The sequence below is a fragment of the Oncorhynchus mykiss genome, chromosome Y (genome assembly GCF_013265735.2).
Source record: "Oncorhynchus mykiss isolate Arlee chromosome Y, USDA_OmykA_1.1, whole genome shotgun sequence".
NCBI classification, from domain to species: Eukaryota; Metazoa; Chordata; class Actinopteri; order Salmoniformes; family Salmonidae; genus Oncorhynchus; species Oncorhynchus mykiss.
In genome coordinates, this window is record NC_048593.1 from 32750750 (window position 1) to 32766433 (window position 15684).

The 15684-nt window shown below is 39.8% G+C and overlaps 1 protein-coding gene across 2 annotated transcripts in view; it reads left to right on the forward strand.

The window, feature by feature from the left end:
- Positions 1 to 15684, forward strand: part of zbtb20 (zinc finger and BTB domain containing 20) — a 51061-nt gene that overhangs the window by 22237 nt on the left and 13140 nt on the right. For both annotated transcript variants that reach the window (XM_021591419.2, XM_021591420.2), the window contains 2 exons: positions 6400 to 6585; positions 9520 to 11049. In XM_021591419.2, the coding sequence (XP_021447094.1) occupies positions 9540 to 11049 (1510 nt within the window). In that variant the 5' untranslated portion in view covers positions 6400 to 6585; positions 9520 to 9539. The remainder of the gene's footprint in view (positions 1 to 6399; positions 6586 to 9519; positions 11050 to 15684) is intronic.

The following is a 15684-nucleotide window of genomic DNA, read 5'->3' on the forward strand; positions in this document are numbered from 1 at the left end:
GTGCAATGATGTGCAATGTAGCTCCCTGCGGTGAATTAATAGATGTAGACCTATGTGTATTTTGTTATTCAAGTTATTCAAATCATTTTGGAATGTATGTGAAATTATAGAAAGCCTGTGATGAAACAGTGAGCCTGCTGCTACTGGGTTTGACCTCTGTCAAACTGTACCTCAGCAACAATACTGTAACAGAAGAAAAATAATAAGTCTAAGTCACATTTGCTACTCTTATGATATTTGTGACTATAATTGTTTCATCTGGTGTGAAAAAGTTTTTGGGGCAATTTCGTCAGTGTTCAAATACTTACCCTACTATTCATAAGTGTTGAAAGCTGACCCATTTTTTTATGCTTAATTTTTGGCAGTAGAAATAACAATCGTGACGAAATGATGGTTGAGGCAGATTGTTTTGACAGATTTGATAGATTTCCTTTTACTTTACAGTTATTGATAGTATTCATGTGCCACAACAAAAAGTAGCAAAACACTGCATGCTGCGCTAATATCTGTTTGCTGTTAACACTAAATAGAATCGGAATAGGCCAGAATATCCTTCTGAATGGTACAGTATGCACAAAACAATACACATCACAGATTATTCATCGCCCAAGGAAACAAATGGGTTGGTTCATTTCCATTAAAATCCCTCTGTAGGCTCACGTGTATCAAGGAGAAAATATATGCTTGTGGTGTGTATTGTAAGTCACATTTGCATATTCAAGATGTATATTATTCACATGGCTGACATCGTCTCCTTTCACAAACCCGCCTCTCATCTCTGTCCTCAACCCCATCCCGCACCCCCACCTTCTTTTCATTTTCCCCCTAGATTAAACTGATTTCCAAATTTGGCGCAGTATTCTTCATGAGGTTGCCAACTAATTAAGGCAGGCTAGGCAGCTCTGATTAACCTGAAGTCAGACTGGTGATGCTGCTCTCTTCCCTTCTCTCCTCCTTTTTTTTCTCCTGTGGTCTTTGTTGTGGCAGCAGGGCATGGCACTGGCAGTCTGGAGCATTGTGTCTGATTTCTAGCAGACGAACTGACCTCTGGGGACTTATTGACAGCTAACTCTACAGAGAGGGACACAGTGCAGTGCAGGGAGAGAGAGCGAGAGAAAGAGAAAGGGAGAGCTGTGGAAAGGCTTGGGGAAGATCAATATCAGACACATAAATGCATTATAATAGTATAGTTTGATTCCCTCTGAACAGGGATGAAAATACAAAATTATACAGATTTGGCAGAGGCATAAGTAGTGGAAGAAAATGGCTGCCTCCAAAAAGGATCTAATTAATTTTGAAGGATCATCATCAGCCCCTTTCGTCCAAGGCAGGGGAGGGAGGAGGGAGACCCCTGGACTGATTAGCATTCACTGCAGGTAGGAGCTGGCTGCTGCTCACCCACTGTGTCACAGCTAAAATGGAATCACTGTTGTGAGTGGCAGTCTGGGCAGCAGAAGTCTGCTTCCCTTAGTCTGCTCCTTTGTGCCCCTATTCACCTCACTTCAACGCTCAGGCAGGTGGATTTACATGTCTAGATTGCAGCTGAGACCAGGGAGGAAGTAAATATGCTTGTGTTGTCTAAAACTGGCCCTGTAGAGGCCTTTGTCATCAGGTCACCATAGAATGACACTAACCTGACGTTAACACACTATTAAACCTGCATTCACTGGCTTTTGTGAACTAGTGAAATTTCCCTCTTCATTTCAGCACTTTGTGACATTTAAAAAAAAAAAGAACTAGAAAAAGGCCCCTTAATGTTCTTTCTATTATTTTCCTCAAGTTAAAAGTGAGTGAGGGAGTGCATACTGTGTGTGTGTATGTGTGTGTGTGTGATGAATGGTACATCTCTATGATGTTCTTTATTATAGAATGTACAATTGTACTTGAATTCAAATTCTATAGGAATAGGTCTGACATTTAGTTGCTCAGTGTTGGGCAATGGGCATACTGTGTAGGCAGTGTACGCACATAGAGGTTAACCAGTGACTACGGTCCTGGCAAGTGTGCTTACACATTCAACTTTATCAGGGGTCCGCAAGGGTAGCTGCTGGGATCTTATTGTGATTGTATGGATTATTAGGGGTCAGAAGACAATTTAGGGTGTTGCGTTGGTTTGTTCCAGCTGTTGCCACGCAACACTCAAAATCTTTTCAGTTGCATAGCAATTAGGGGTGTGAACGTTTAAACGTTTAAATGGAGTTGGGATCCTTAACGTTAAAAAAAATCCCTAACCGAAAAACTATTTTTTTCGCCCATAATTCAAATCACAGTGCAGTTGTCACAAAACATGATTTTCCGTGCTATAGCCTAACTAGACTATATGGCTGTAAAGGCCTGGGGAAAGTTGTGTCATTTAAATTAAACCAGAGAGGAAAAGGCTAACTTTAAGCTACTTTGGTGAATTTGCCAGGCATGCAATACAATTAAGATATTGCGAGATGCAGATTACCAAGACATATGCACACGGTTCTGTCTGCCCCTCCTCTCTCTCCCTCATGCTGGCCAGCCTGCTCTTTCTTTTCGTGAATGACACTAGTGTGTGTTCAGTCTTCGGTCTGTTGCGTGTAGAAAATCCTAGCTTAGGCTATTCATGAACTGATACAGTATATTCGGACCAGTCTAGCGAGCACTGTGTAGGCTACTCTTCGTTGCAGAGTGGGTGGGGGTGTTTTTGTCTCATAATATGAAATTACAGTAGGCTACCGGTATACTGTAGCCTGTATCAATTACCCTTTTCAGATATAATGGTATGTGGCCCCTTGAAAGCGCTCCGGCTACAGCATGTTTGCTTGCCTGTTAGGGCAGGAAATACTACGGCTTCATAAACGCCGACACAAAACCTTCTCTGGAGACATGAACAGCCTTTTACTTGTCTGTAAAGTAACGCCGCTTCTGAAGCGGGACTAACTTTCATCACTAAGCAACCAGACCTGTCAATCCTAGCCTGCCTGCTGCCTGAGCACAGACCACTCTTTCCTAAGAAAGTATTTTAAAGTTAACATAATTTACCATTAAAAAAAAACATAAACAACACAGCTGAACATCAATCAGCAATGTGTATTGTTGTCAGGGAAACAATAGAACATTATATGCCAGGGCAGAATTCTACTGTCTGAAAAGATACAGATGCTTCTGATGCTGCATTTTTTGAAATTGTCTTAAAAGTGATCAATTATTGACATGCTACTGTAGCAGTGTTCTATGTCTGTAAAGGGTTGTGGTAGATATAACTTCATTGCCCGGCCCTAGTGGTCTTACATACGTAATAGGACCATTATTCTGCATTGTGAATTGACCTGGAATTGTATGTTTTTTTCTTCTGGTTTAAAAAAAAAAAAACAATGCAAAAATTTGAGTTTAAACGTTAAGAAAAATGGTCCACTTGTCACACCCCTAATAGCAATGGCTTCAGACTTATTTCTTAGCATCATTGGAAGGTGTTTTGCAAAGTCCCTATATATTCAAATAATATGGTTGGTGGTGTAGTTGGTGAGGCTAACCAAGGCTTGTTTCTGTTGAGCTGTTTGACCTAAAACCACAGCAGTGGCTCGTTATGGAAACATGGTGCCATTTTGTCCAATATGGAAAACAAACAGCAACACATGCTTATAGCTATATTTACTGTGCCTCAAACTATAATTTGATAAAACAATAGAGAAACAAACATTATTCATGGCAGGGAGCACAACTATTGGCATAGAGGGGACGCTGTATGTCAATCTTCTGTGGTGTAACCACAGGCATTTGGTTGTTAGGAAACAGGTTGAAGAGGTCCACATTTCTTTATTTTACCTTTATTTTAACAGGGAGTCCCATTGAAACTAAGAATCTCTTTCGCAATGGAGCACTGCATATATCCAGGTAGAACCCTTTTGGTTGCAGGTAGAACCCACATGGGTTCCATGTACTGTATAATCCTTTCCACAGAGGGTTCTACGTGGAGCCTAAAATGTTTATCATATGTGGACAGCAGAAGAAACGTTTTGGAACCCTGGTTGTACGTTACATTGTGTTTTCTTACTTTATGATATTTAGTTTTTCCAAAGGTTGTATCTGACTGCCTCTGTGCATCTACAGATGTAGAATCTTCATTTGATCACCCTGTTGCAGGATAACTTTCCTATCAACCCCTACAAAAATGTCCAATCATTATAATCCACATAATATTTCATATTTCCTGTTGCAGCTGTATTATTTTCCTGCTGTAGCAAACTGGCTCAAATGAAGATCCTACATCTATACAAAGCAGTGTTTAATTATATTAATCTGGCTGGTCTGCCAGAGGCATAGGCCTACTAATACAATGGAAAGTATGCAAGGATAAATAAAGCCCTTTTTAGAAAAATAAATATCTATGCTCAGAGCAGACTGGGAAAGATAACCAAAAGCAGAGAATAAATCTGATGAATAGATAAATGACATAAAGCATTTATGGAGACAGTTCAGTATTCATTACCATCACATTCTATGTCTTGTTTGTCTGTTGCAGTCATTACCTTTTGATTAGTCGCTCTTAAAGTTAATACAAGTTGTTTTACTTGATGCCAGTACAATTTCCCAGAGTCAAATATTTGAAAAGTTCCTTGGAATGATTAAAATGGTTGTTGGTTACCCCCTCTACTAATGTTTACAGTTTAATCAAGCTTAGTGCTTTAACCAAGGAATAGTCGCTTCAGTAACAGCTAATGGGGATCCGAATAAAATACTAAATACATGATATTCCTACAGTATAGTGTATGATCATATTCATGAAGATCATTCAGTAAATAGATTGCAATATATGAAAGACACATGGCAAGAAAAGGAAAGACCAAAAAAAAATAGGCACGGTTCAAGGCAAATATGGGTATTTATCCTTTAGGAAACTTCATGATAAAATCTGGTTTATTTGAATTTGATATATGGAAATTTCCTCCATTTTGTGAACAGTTGTGAGGACCTACAGTACAAACCTGAGGATGCTCACATTGTCTACAGTTGGCCTTTTACAGTTTATGGCCATGCACACATATGTATGGCTTAGAGTTTCTGTAAACCTGAGAATCACACCCTGGGTGTTAAATGCCTTTTTGTGTTTCTTCAAGAATGCCTTGTGTTGCAGTATTTCTCAGTTGACTGTTACTGATCGTAATGTCTTACTATGGTGCTCCATAGTAACCCCATGTTGTCTATTTTAGTGTCGATATACAGTACCAGTCAAAAGTTTGGACACACCTACTCATTCCAGGGTTTTTCTTTATTTGTACTATTTTCTATATTGTAGAATAATAGTGAAGACACCAAAACTATGAAATAACACATATGGAATCATGTAGTAACCAAAAATGTGTTAAACAAATCGAAATATATTTTATAATACATTTGACTACAGACCCGGGTTCGATCCCAGGCTGTGTCGCAGCCGGCCGCGACCGGAAGACCCATGAGGTGGCACACAATTGGCCCAGTTGACCCAGAGGGTTTGGCCGGCATGTCCTTGTCCCATCATGCTCTAGCGACTCCTTGTGGCAGGCCAGGCGCATGCATGCTGACTTCTGACGCCAGTTGTACGGTGTTTCCTCCGACACATTGATGCGACTTGCTTCCGGGTTTAGCGAGCAGTGTGTCAAGAAGCAGTGCGGCTTGGCAGCGTCGTGTTTCGGAGGACACATGGCTCTCGACCTTCGCCTCTCCTGAGTCCGTACGGGAGTTGCAGCGATGGGACCAAACTGTAACTACCAATTGGATATTGCGAAATTGGGGAGAAAAAGGAGTAAAAATAAATAAATAAACATACATTTGAAATCACATTCAGTACTGCCTTGGCACACACATATACACACACACACACACACACACTGTTGCAGTCCTTTGTATTGGAGAACAATCCTTTCACCCTTGTTGCAACCTTTTATTCAAATAAATCAAGCTCCTGAGTCTCTCTAGGTCCTCTCAAGGCATGTTGTAGAATTTTCTGGTCTCTCTCAATGCTTTTCTGATAAATCTATGAGATCTTGAACAAATGTATATAGCCTTTGACCTTTGTACTTTTATTCAGAACGGGAAAATATGATACAGTATGAGGAGTATAATATCTTTGTGGGTAAATCAGACTGGAATGTGGAAGGATCTCCTTTGTAGGGTGTGGTTCACTGACCAGTAGTTTAGATAACGACTGAAAAGAGATTTGGCCCTGTGACCATATGATTTCTAACCTTGACATATAATTGGCGGTCAAGTGTCCACTAGAGTAAACTGCCTTAAATTGGTCTAGAAGGTTCACTCACTCTTTACCTTGGAAATTATAACACATCCAGATTGCATTGCTCACTTCATTATCTATGTATGAAGGTTAGACACCTACACATTTCTTTCTCAGTATGAACATGTTGATTTATGAATTCTCTCTTTTTCCCTCAGGGTGGTATTGAAGAGACCACTGTGGCCCTGTGGCAGAGCGACCTATGATAGCGGCAGCAGAGAGGACTGAAGGGACAGCCTAGGACTGGTCTTTCCATAGCCACCTTCACCAGCAACCTGTAGCAGTGTGCCCTGTGCCTCATCACCAGCCTCACACACATCTTCCCAACAAAGAGTCATCTGACTGTGAGTATATTTCTGTGGTTGGTCAGTTGGTCGGTCAGTTGGTCAGTCTGTCGGTAGTTAGGCTACTCTGGCCACTGTATCTCTAGCTACATGGGTGTGTTTGTAATTTATTTATAAATATATACCCAAGCTGTCCTGCTGTCACGGCATGTTGCAGTCATCCCATTTTTCTCTTTCTGATTGTATTAAGCCTAATGGCTGTGATTAGAGGATGTTTGTTTTAATTCTTTTTTTCCCGGTTTTATATATTATAATGCTTTCGATCAATTGTTTTCCCAAGAGTAAATAAAACTAAATGGTGTTCATTAGTTCTTCCCTTGGTTTTGATAGCAAGTCTTATATAAAACATTAAACTAAATAGACATACTGTAGATTCAAGGCTTGTATTTTCTCTGGCAGATGGTCAAAGGTAATCACTTGACCTAAAAGCAAGGCATGGCCATGAATATACATTATACATTATCTAGGAAGATCTTGATCATTGTGTTTAACATTAAAGGGAAGATTGCAGAATTAGGTTGCTGTTAAACATTCGGATTGATTTCATCCTTCCAACTAAAAGTCCCAATAAGACATATCACTTTACATTTGTATTTTGAGAGAAACGTATATTTTATCCGAATTTGACCGAGGTCATGTCAGAAAAGCGTTCGGATAAGTGACTTTAAGAGAAGGACACAAGTGAATACACAGCAGGAGTGAGGCCACTGTCCACATAAGACGGTAAGGACCCCCATCATACCAAGTCCAGCATTTCTCATACAGTTACACAAAATCAAGATAAACCTTATACCATCATAGTAGACATTGAAAGTCTATAACCAAACTGGCTAAAACTATTGGCCAATGGTAGCTATAGCTAGCTGCTAACCTGAGTGCTAACGTTACTAACGTTATTAGCAGCAGTAACAGTAAATCCAGGTATAATGGCTAACACAAACATTGGCTACCATGATATCCTGCAAGTTTTATCGGTCATGAAAGATCAGGCAGTACAGCTAAAATAAAGGCCTACCTTGAAATAAATAATGACATTAATCCGATTGGTATTTGACCATTAATTTCTAAAAAAAAAACGTAGTGTTGATGGGGTTGTTGTAGCTTGCTTGCTAGCTAGTTAGCTTATTCCATCCCCAAACACCATGTTAGATCTGAGTGGGCCAGTTAGTTTTGCATGGCCCGGTGCACTTAGATAGATGGCTATCTTCATTTTTTATAATCTACTAACAAGATAACATGACAAAACTCTTTGGGAACTTTAGTACCTACTTACCCGATTAGCCTCCATCACCAAAGCCACCAGCCGGCTGTTCCTTTCTTGACGTCAAAGCTGCACTGTATTGTTGGTATAGGAGTTTTTGATGAATGTAATTCAAATTGCGAAAATATTTTATACACTTTTGCATAAAGACCGTTTAGATGGAATATAATCAATATTCGTTGTTAGATTTTTGGAATATATTGTATATCATGCCACTTTTCATTTACGATTGCATAGGAGAGAAGTCTGATTTAATTGTAGTTTTACTGCTATTGCATATGATAATTACAAGGGTGATAGTAGTGAAAGGGGGTCAGGTGCGTGAGTGTGAGTGTGGGTGTGGGTGTGAGTGTGTGTGTGTGTTTGTGTGTGTGTACAGTATGTACCCAGAGGGTAAAGGGGGAGGTACTGTATAATAGCCGTGGTTTCAAGAACCCCTGTGCTCTGGGTGTGGGTTATGTGGATGAATGAAATTATGTAAAACATATGAGATTGTATGAACAGGTGTTCAGTCTTACAGAAAAGCCATTCATGTTTTTTTAAGGACAGTATAATGTAGAGGCTGTTTGCTTGAGGGCTAATGCTAAATAATATTTAGTGATTTGATACTTATTCTGCTATCAAAGTGGTTAATAAAATATGTTATTATGGTGAAATGGTAGAAAACCAATTTAATTCATCTAGATTCCATGTGTGGAATAACAAAGCTTTTGGATGCCATTGTCTTTCATTGTCATATCCAGTCTTTTCAACTGATCTTCAAATGTCAGATAGAAAAGTCAAGCATTATTCAACAAGTCAGTTATATATTGTCTTTGTAGCATTTTGTTAATACTACATTTACATGTCTAAGAGGAGCTTTAACATTGCATGAATTGAGAGCAATACTGTTGCGCTTGGAATATAATGGCTATCTTTGAAGATTTGTTTAGTTGCTGGGCCAATTTGTAGATATACGAGTTTCAGGTACAGTTTGTGTTCAGGGCAGCCACAAATCCATTCATGAGGGTGGCCTAAACATTGTCAGACCAAATTTTAGCAAAGGTCTCTGGCACAAATACCAGCTTCATTTGTGTAATGTCCCAAAACTGGGAGAGCAGAGGTAAGATAGTTAGGGAGCACCATCACTGAGCACGCAGGTGGACGGCTGATGAACTAAGCCTATTAGTTTAAACCCAGAGCACCACCTACTGGGGGTTTAGAGTCTCAGAGAAAATCTACCACCAGACTTGTAAGATGGGAACAAAACTAATGAGATGGGGATCCATCTTGATTGTCTCTTTCACTCTATCGCGCTACAGATCCTTTGTTGTGCAGTTTTGTGCAGACATTCATCCAACTACTAACCAGCTAGCTAGTTTACCTTGACTAATTTGATTGTTTCAATATCAAATGCCAACATGTTATGAAAATAAGATGACCACTGAAATATGAGGAAAGCACATGGGGTGGATGGAGAAGGTCATTTGTTGAAATTGATTAAACTTGGCATTTCTGTGCTAAATATCCTGATGATGTCCCTGCAGTGCAGCTATGTTCCATCTTAAAATCTATTTGATAATCATTATCATTTTTTTTGTATTAGATAGTACTCATCATGTGGCCCACATTTTTACTTTCTAAAGGTTTATTAATTAATTAAAAATGTAAGCCTTTTTTTCTTCTGTGTCCAGGTGACATCTGTTGCAAGGGGATGACCGAGCGCATTCATAACATCAATCTCCACAACTTCAGCAATTCTGTACTTGAGACCCTCAATGAGCAGCGCAACCGCGGGCACTTCTGTGACGTGACTGTTCGGATCCATGGAAGCATGCTGCGAGCCCACCGCTGCGTGCTGGCCGCTGGGAGCCCCTTCTTCCAGGACAAGCTGCTCCTGGGCTACAGTGACATTGAGATCCCCTCGGTGGTCTCGGTGCAGTCCATCCAGAAGCTGATAGACTTCATGTACAGCGGGGTCCTGCGGGTGTCCCAATCAGAGGCTCTCCAGATCCTCACTGCTGCCAGCATCCTGCAGATCAAGACGGTCATCGATGAGTGCACCCGCATCGTGTCCCAGAATGTGGGCCTGGCCGGTCCAGGGGGGTTCCCTGTCAACCCAGGGGACTCTGGGCAGGAGACGCCCCGGGGCACACCTGAGTCAGGCACCTCTGGGCCCAGCAGCGATGCAGAGTCAGGGTACATGCAGGCCACGTCCCAGCAGAGCCTTGAGCGTGCGTACACATCGCTGTACTCCTACTCGGGCCTCTCACTGCAGAATGGAACCCGTGAACGCTCCCACTACGTAACCAGTATGACAACAAGCTACGACCCAGCCCTTAGCATGCAGAAGGACCAGCACGACCAGGACCCGCCGTGGATCACCCGCATCCATGAAAGGTCACAGCAGATGGAACGCTTCCTATCCACCCCTGAGACCACCCACTGCCGCAAGCAGCCCCGACCGGTACGCATACAGACAGGAGGCATTCACATAAAGCAGGAGGCAGAGGATGAGTACAGCTGCTATGGTATGGATGAGTGCACAGAGGACACTGACCACGTTGAGGGTGTGGAGACTGAACCGAAGGGTGAAAGCTTTGACTCAGGGGTAAGCTCCTCCATTGGTACTGAGCCAGACTCCGTGGACCAGCACCAGTACCCCGTGGGCTTTGGGAGGGAAGGAGGTGGAGAGGGGACCCCAGTGCAGATTGAAGTCGATGACTCCTCCCCAGAGCAGATTCATGAGACGGAGGAAGGGGGCACATCCCACAGCACTAGCGACAGTAACATGTTGCAGCCCCTGCCCAACCCAATCATGGCCCAGTCTCTGCCAAGTGCCCTACTCTATATGCGTCAGGTCGAATCTCACACCAGCAATCTGAGGATGCCGCTCACCATGACCAGCAACACCCAGGTAATGGGCATGGCTGGCAACTCCTACCTGCCCACTCTGTTTCCCACACAGTCGGCCAGCAACAACAAGCCCTTCCTCTTCAGCCTGCAGCAGCCCATGGGAGGCCAGCAGCCCCAGTTTGTGTCCGGGCCTACCCCTAGTATGCCCCCATTCCCTCAGCAATTGACGGTACAGCAACAGGCAGCGCGGGAACAGCAACAGGCGGCCTCGATGGGACAGGGGGAGAAGAAGCCCTATGAGTGCACTCTCTGCACCAAAACCTTTACTGCTAAACAGAACTACGTCAAACACATGTTTGTGCACACTGGTGAGTACACTGGCTCAGTTTCAAATAATTTCCCTATACATTTGCAAACATAAAAGACAAACACAATGAATCATTATTTTAGTTTAGATGTAGCAATGGATTTAGACGAGGTCTCTTTCACAGATGAGCCCTCTATACACATCAATACACATTAAACACATCACTATACACATCAATAACACATCAATATACACTATACACATCAATATATACATCACTATAAACTATACACATCAATATAAACTATACACATCAATATAAACTATACACATCAATATATACATCACTATAAACTATACACATCAATATACACTATACACATCAATATACACTATACACATCAATATACACTATACACATCAATATACACTATACACATCGATATAGACATCAATATACACAATACACATCAATATACACTATACAAATCAATGTACACATCAATATACATTATACACATCAATATACACTATACAAATCAATATACATATCACAATAGAATATACACATCAATATATACATTAATATACACTATACAGATCAGTATATAAACCAATATACACAACACTATACACATCAATACACATACAATATACACTATACACATCAATATTCACATCAATGTACACTATAGACATCAATACACACTATACGCATCACTATGCACATCAATATACACTATACACATAAATATACACATCACTATACACATCAATATACACATTAATATACACGTCAATGTACAAACCAATATACACTATACACATCACTATACACAGATATGTATACACTATACACATCACTCTGCACAGCAATATACACTAAACACATCAAAATATAAGCATCAATATACACTATATACATCACTATACACTATACACATCAATATACATATTAATATACACTATACACTATATATATATATACTATATACACTATATAGGGTTAGGGAGGCCTTGTCTCATCGCGCACCAGCGACTCCTGTGGCGTGCCGGACGTGCCGGACGCAGTGCACGCTAACCGGTACGCCTCCGACACAATCTCAAATATAAATGATTTGTTTAACCTCTCAGGGATATGGGGGACGCTTGCGGTCCCACTTGGCCAACAGCCAGGGAAAATGTAGAGCGCCAAATTCAAATAAAATACTATAAAAATCTAACTTTCATTAAATCACACGTAAGATACCAAATTAAAGCTATACTCGTTGTGAATCCAGCCAACATGTCAGATTTCAAAAATGTTTTTTGGCGAAAGCATAAGATGCTATTATCTGATGATAGCACAACAGTAAACAAAGAGAGAAAGCATATTTCAACCCTGCAGGCGCAACACAAAACGCAGAAATAAAATATAAATCATGCCTTACCTTTGACGAGCTTATTTTGTTGGCAGTCCAATATGTCCTATAAACATCACAAATGGTCCTTTTGTTCGAGTAATTCCGTCGATATATATCCAAAATGTCCATTTATTTGGTGCGTTTGATCCAGAAAAACACCGGGTCCAACTTGCGCAACGTCACTACAAAATATCTCAAAAGTTTGCCAAAACATTTTAAACTACTTTTGTAATACAACTTTAGGTATTTTAAAACGTTAATAATCGATCAAATTGAATACTGGACAATCTGTGTTCAATACAGGAAGACAACAAACTCACGTTACTTTTCAAGTCATGCTCCTCTCTCAAAAAGTTGACTTCAAATGACACTCATTCAAGATGGCCGTACTTCTTCATTTCACAAAGGAATAACCTCAACCAATTTCTAAAGACTGGTGACATCCAGTGGAAGCGGTAGGAACTGCAAACAAGTCCCTTAGACATCTAGTTTCCCAATGAAAACACATTGAATAGACAGTGACCTCAAACAAAAAAAATCTGAATGATTTGTCCTCTGGGTTTTGCCTGCTACATAAGTTCTGTTATACTCACAGACATGATTTATATGCATATCTTATATTCTGGGTAGAGAAGCAGGAAGTTGAAATTGGGCACGCTATTTATCCAAAAGTGAAAATGCTGCCCCCTATCCCGAAGAAGTGAACACTTTTTTGGTTACTACATGATTCCATATGTGTTATTTCATAGTTTTGATGTCTAAACTATTATTCTACAATGTAGAAAATAGTAAAAATAAAGAAAAACCCTTGAATGAGTAGGTGTGACCAAATGCTTGACTGGTACTGTACATAAGGGATAATCAACGAGGGGCTATGCGTTCTATGGGAAATAATGAAGGAGGTGGAATGTGTGTTCCAAGACGCGGAGTGGAACTGACCATCCATGGAGTTGCATTATTTTCCATAGAACACATAGCTCCTCGTTGATTATCCCTTATGTACAGTACGAGTCAAAAGTTTGGTCACACCTATTCATTCAAAACTATGAAATAACACATATGGAATCATGTAGTAACCAAAAGTCCTGAGTTGATTATCCCTTTCATACCATGGCTATAATTTCATACATTTTCCACTAGAAATGAGGTTAATTTGCCAGTAGACATGTGTTCAACATCCACTGAAGTAGCTAGAAAGTTTACTAGATAACTACAGTAGTTGCTGTGGTAACCAAACAAACAGACTTGCTATCTTGATATTATGAAAACCAGTGGTGTAAAGTAATTAAGTACTACTTAAGTTGTTTTTTGGGGTATCTGTACTTTACTATTTATATTTTTGACAATTTTTACTTCACTACATTCCTAAAGAAAATTATGTACTTTTTACTCCACACATTTTCCCTGACACCCAAAAGTATTCGTTACATTTTGAATGCTTAGCAGGACAGGAAAATTGTCTAATTCACACACTTATCAAGAGAACATCCCTGGTCATTCCTACTGCCTCTGAGCTGGTGGACTCACTAAACACACATGCTTCATTTGTAAATAATGTCTGAGTGTTGGAGCGCGCCCCTGGTCGTAAAAAAATGACAATGTCTGGTTTGCTTAATATAATGAATTTTAAATTATTTATACTTTTGATACTTAGGTATATTTGATCAATTCCATTTACTTTTGATACTTAAGTATATTTAAAACCAAATACTTTTAGACTTTTACTCAAGTATAATTTTACTGGGTGACTTTCACTTTTACTTGAGTCATTTTCTGTTAATTAAGGTATCTTTACTTTTACTCAAGTATGACAATTGGTTACTTTTTCCACCACTAATGAAAATCGAATTCAACAATACCAATACTGTTTTCAATTTGACTTTTGCTTTCAAAAGCAGCTCAAACAAAACATGTAAAAATGAACTAAGGCACCTCTGGGGTTTCTGATATATGGCCAAAAGGCTGTACTTTCACTGCTTTCACTGCAAAAGGCTGTACTTTGGCACAACGCATCTCGGTGTATATTGGCCATATACCACACCCCCCTCAAGCCTTATTGCTTAAATATACACTATACACATCAATATACACTATACACATCACTGTACACATCAATATACACTATACACATCACTATACACAGCAATATGCACATCAATATACATCAATATACACTATACACATCAATATACACTATACATGTCAATATACACATCAATATACACTATACACATCAATATACCCATCAATATACACAACAATATACACTATACACATCAATATACACTATACACATCAATATACACAGAAATATGCACATCAATATACATCAATATACACTATACATGTCAATATACACATCAATATACCCATCAATATACACAACAATATACACTATACACATCAATATACCCATCAATATACACAACAATATTCACAAAAAGCATCAACACAATCATAGAGAACAAACATCTTCAGTACAAAGGTCCTCAATCACCCTTTTTAAATTCCCTCCTAATAAATGTGTATTTTGTTCAGTTGCTTGATGTATATGGGTTATTTCTTGATGGGTGGATGGCTGACTCTGATTCAGAGGGGTTGGGTTAAATGCGGAAGAAACGTTGAATGCATTCAGTTGTACGACTGACTAGGTATCCCCCTTTCCCTTTATACAGTATATTTGTTTTCTGTGCATGAAATAAGTAGTGATTTTCAGGGATTGGTATTAAAGGTTGTGCTACTGGCCAGGCAAGTGAACTTTCTGGTTTCTTCCCTTATGGAAGGAATGGCAGTTGGGCAAGTTGAGCCTTCTCTGTGGTTTCCCCATTGGTCAGGTGAAAACAACCAAACTTTCCAGTAGCCTAAAATGTGTATTTTTGGTTCCTTCCAATTGTTTATTAAGTGAAAGAGAGACAATTTATGGCACTTTATGGCTCTAGCTGTTTGCACACAGAAGTGTCATAAATTGTCATTCCATGGAGGGCCAAGTGCCTGCAGGATTTTGCTCCTCCCTTGTACTTAGTCACTAATTAGTAAAGAACTCCCCTCACCTGGCTGTCTAGGTCTTAATTGAAAGGAAAAAGCAAAAACCCGCAGACACCCCTGACTTCAAAAATGGGGAGGAACCATAAATATCTGTTTTAGGTTACCTTAATGTCAATCCCTGATTTAGATTCAACTGATCTATACAAATTAGTTATAAGGCTCTGTCACATTGAAAAGTGAACTGTGGCTACCTGCATCATGTAGCTGATATTATGTTTTTGATTACATTATAGTGGGTGATATATAAT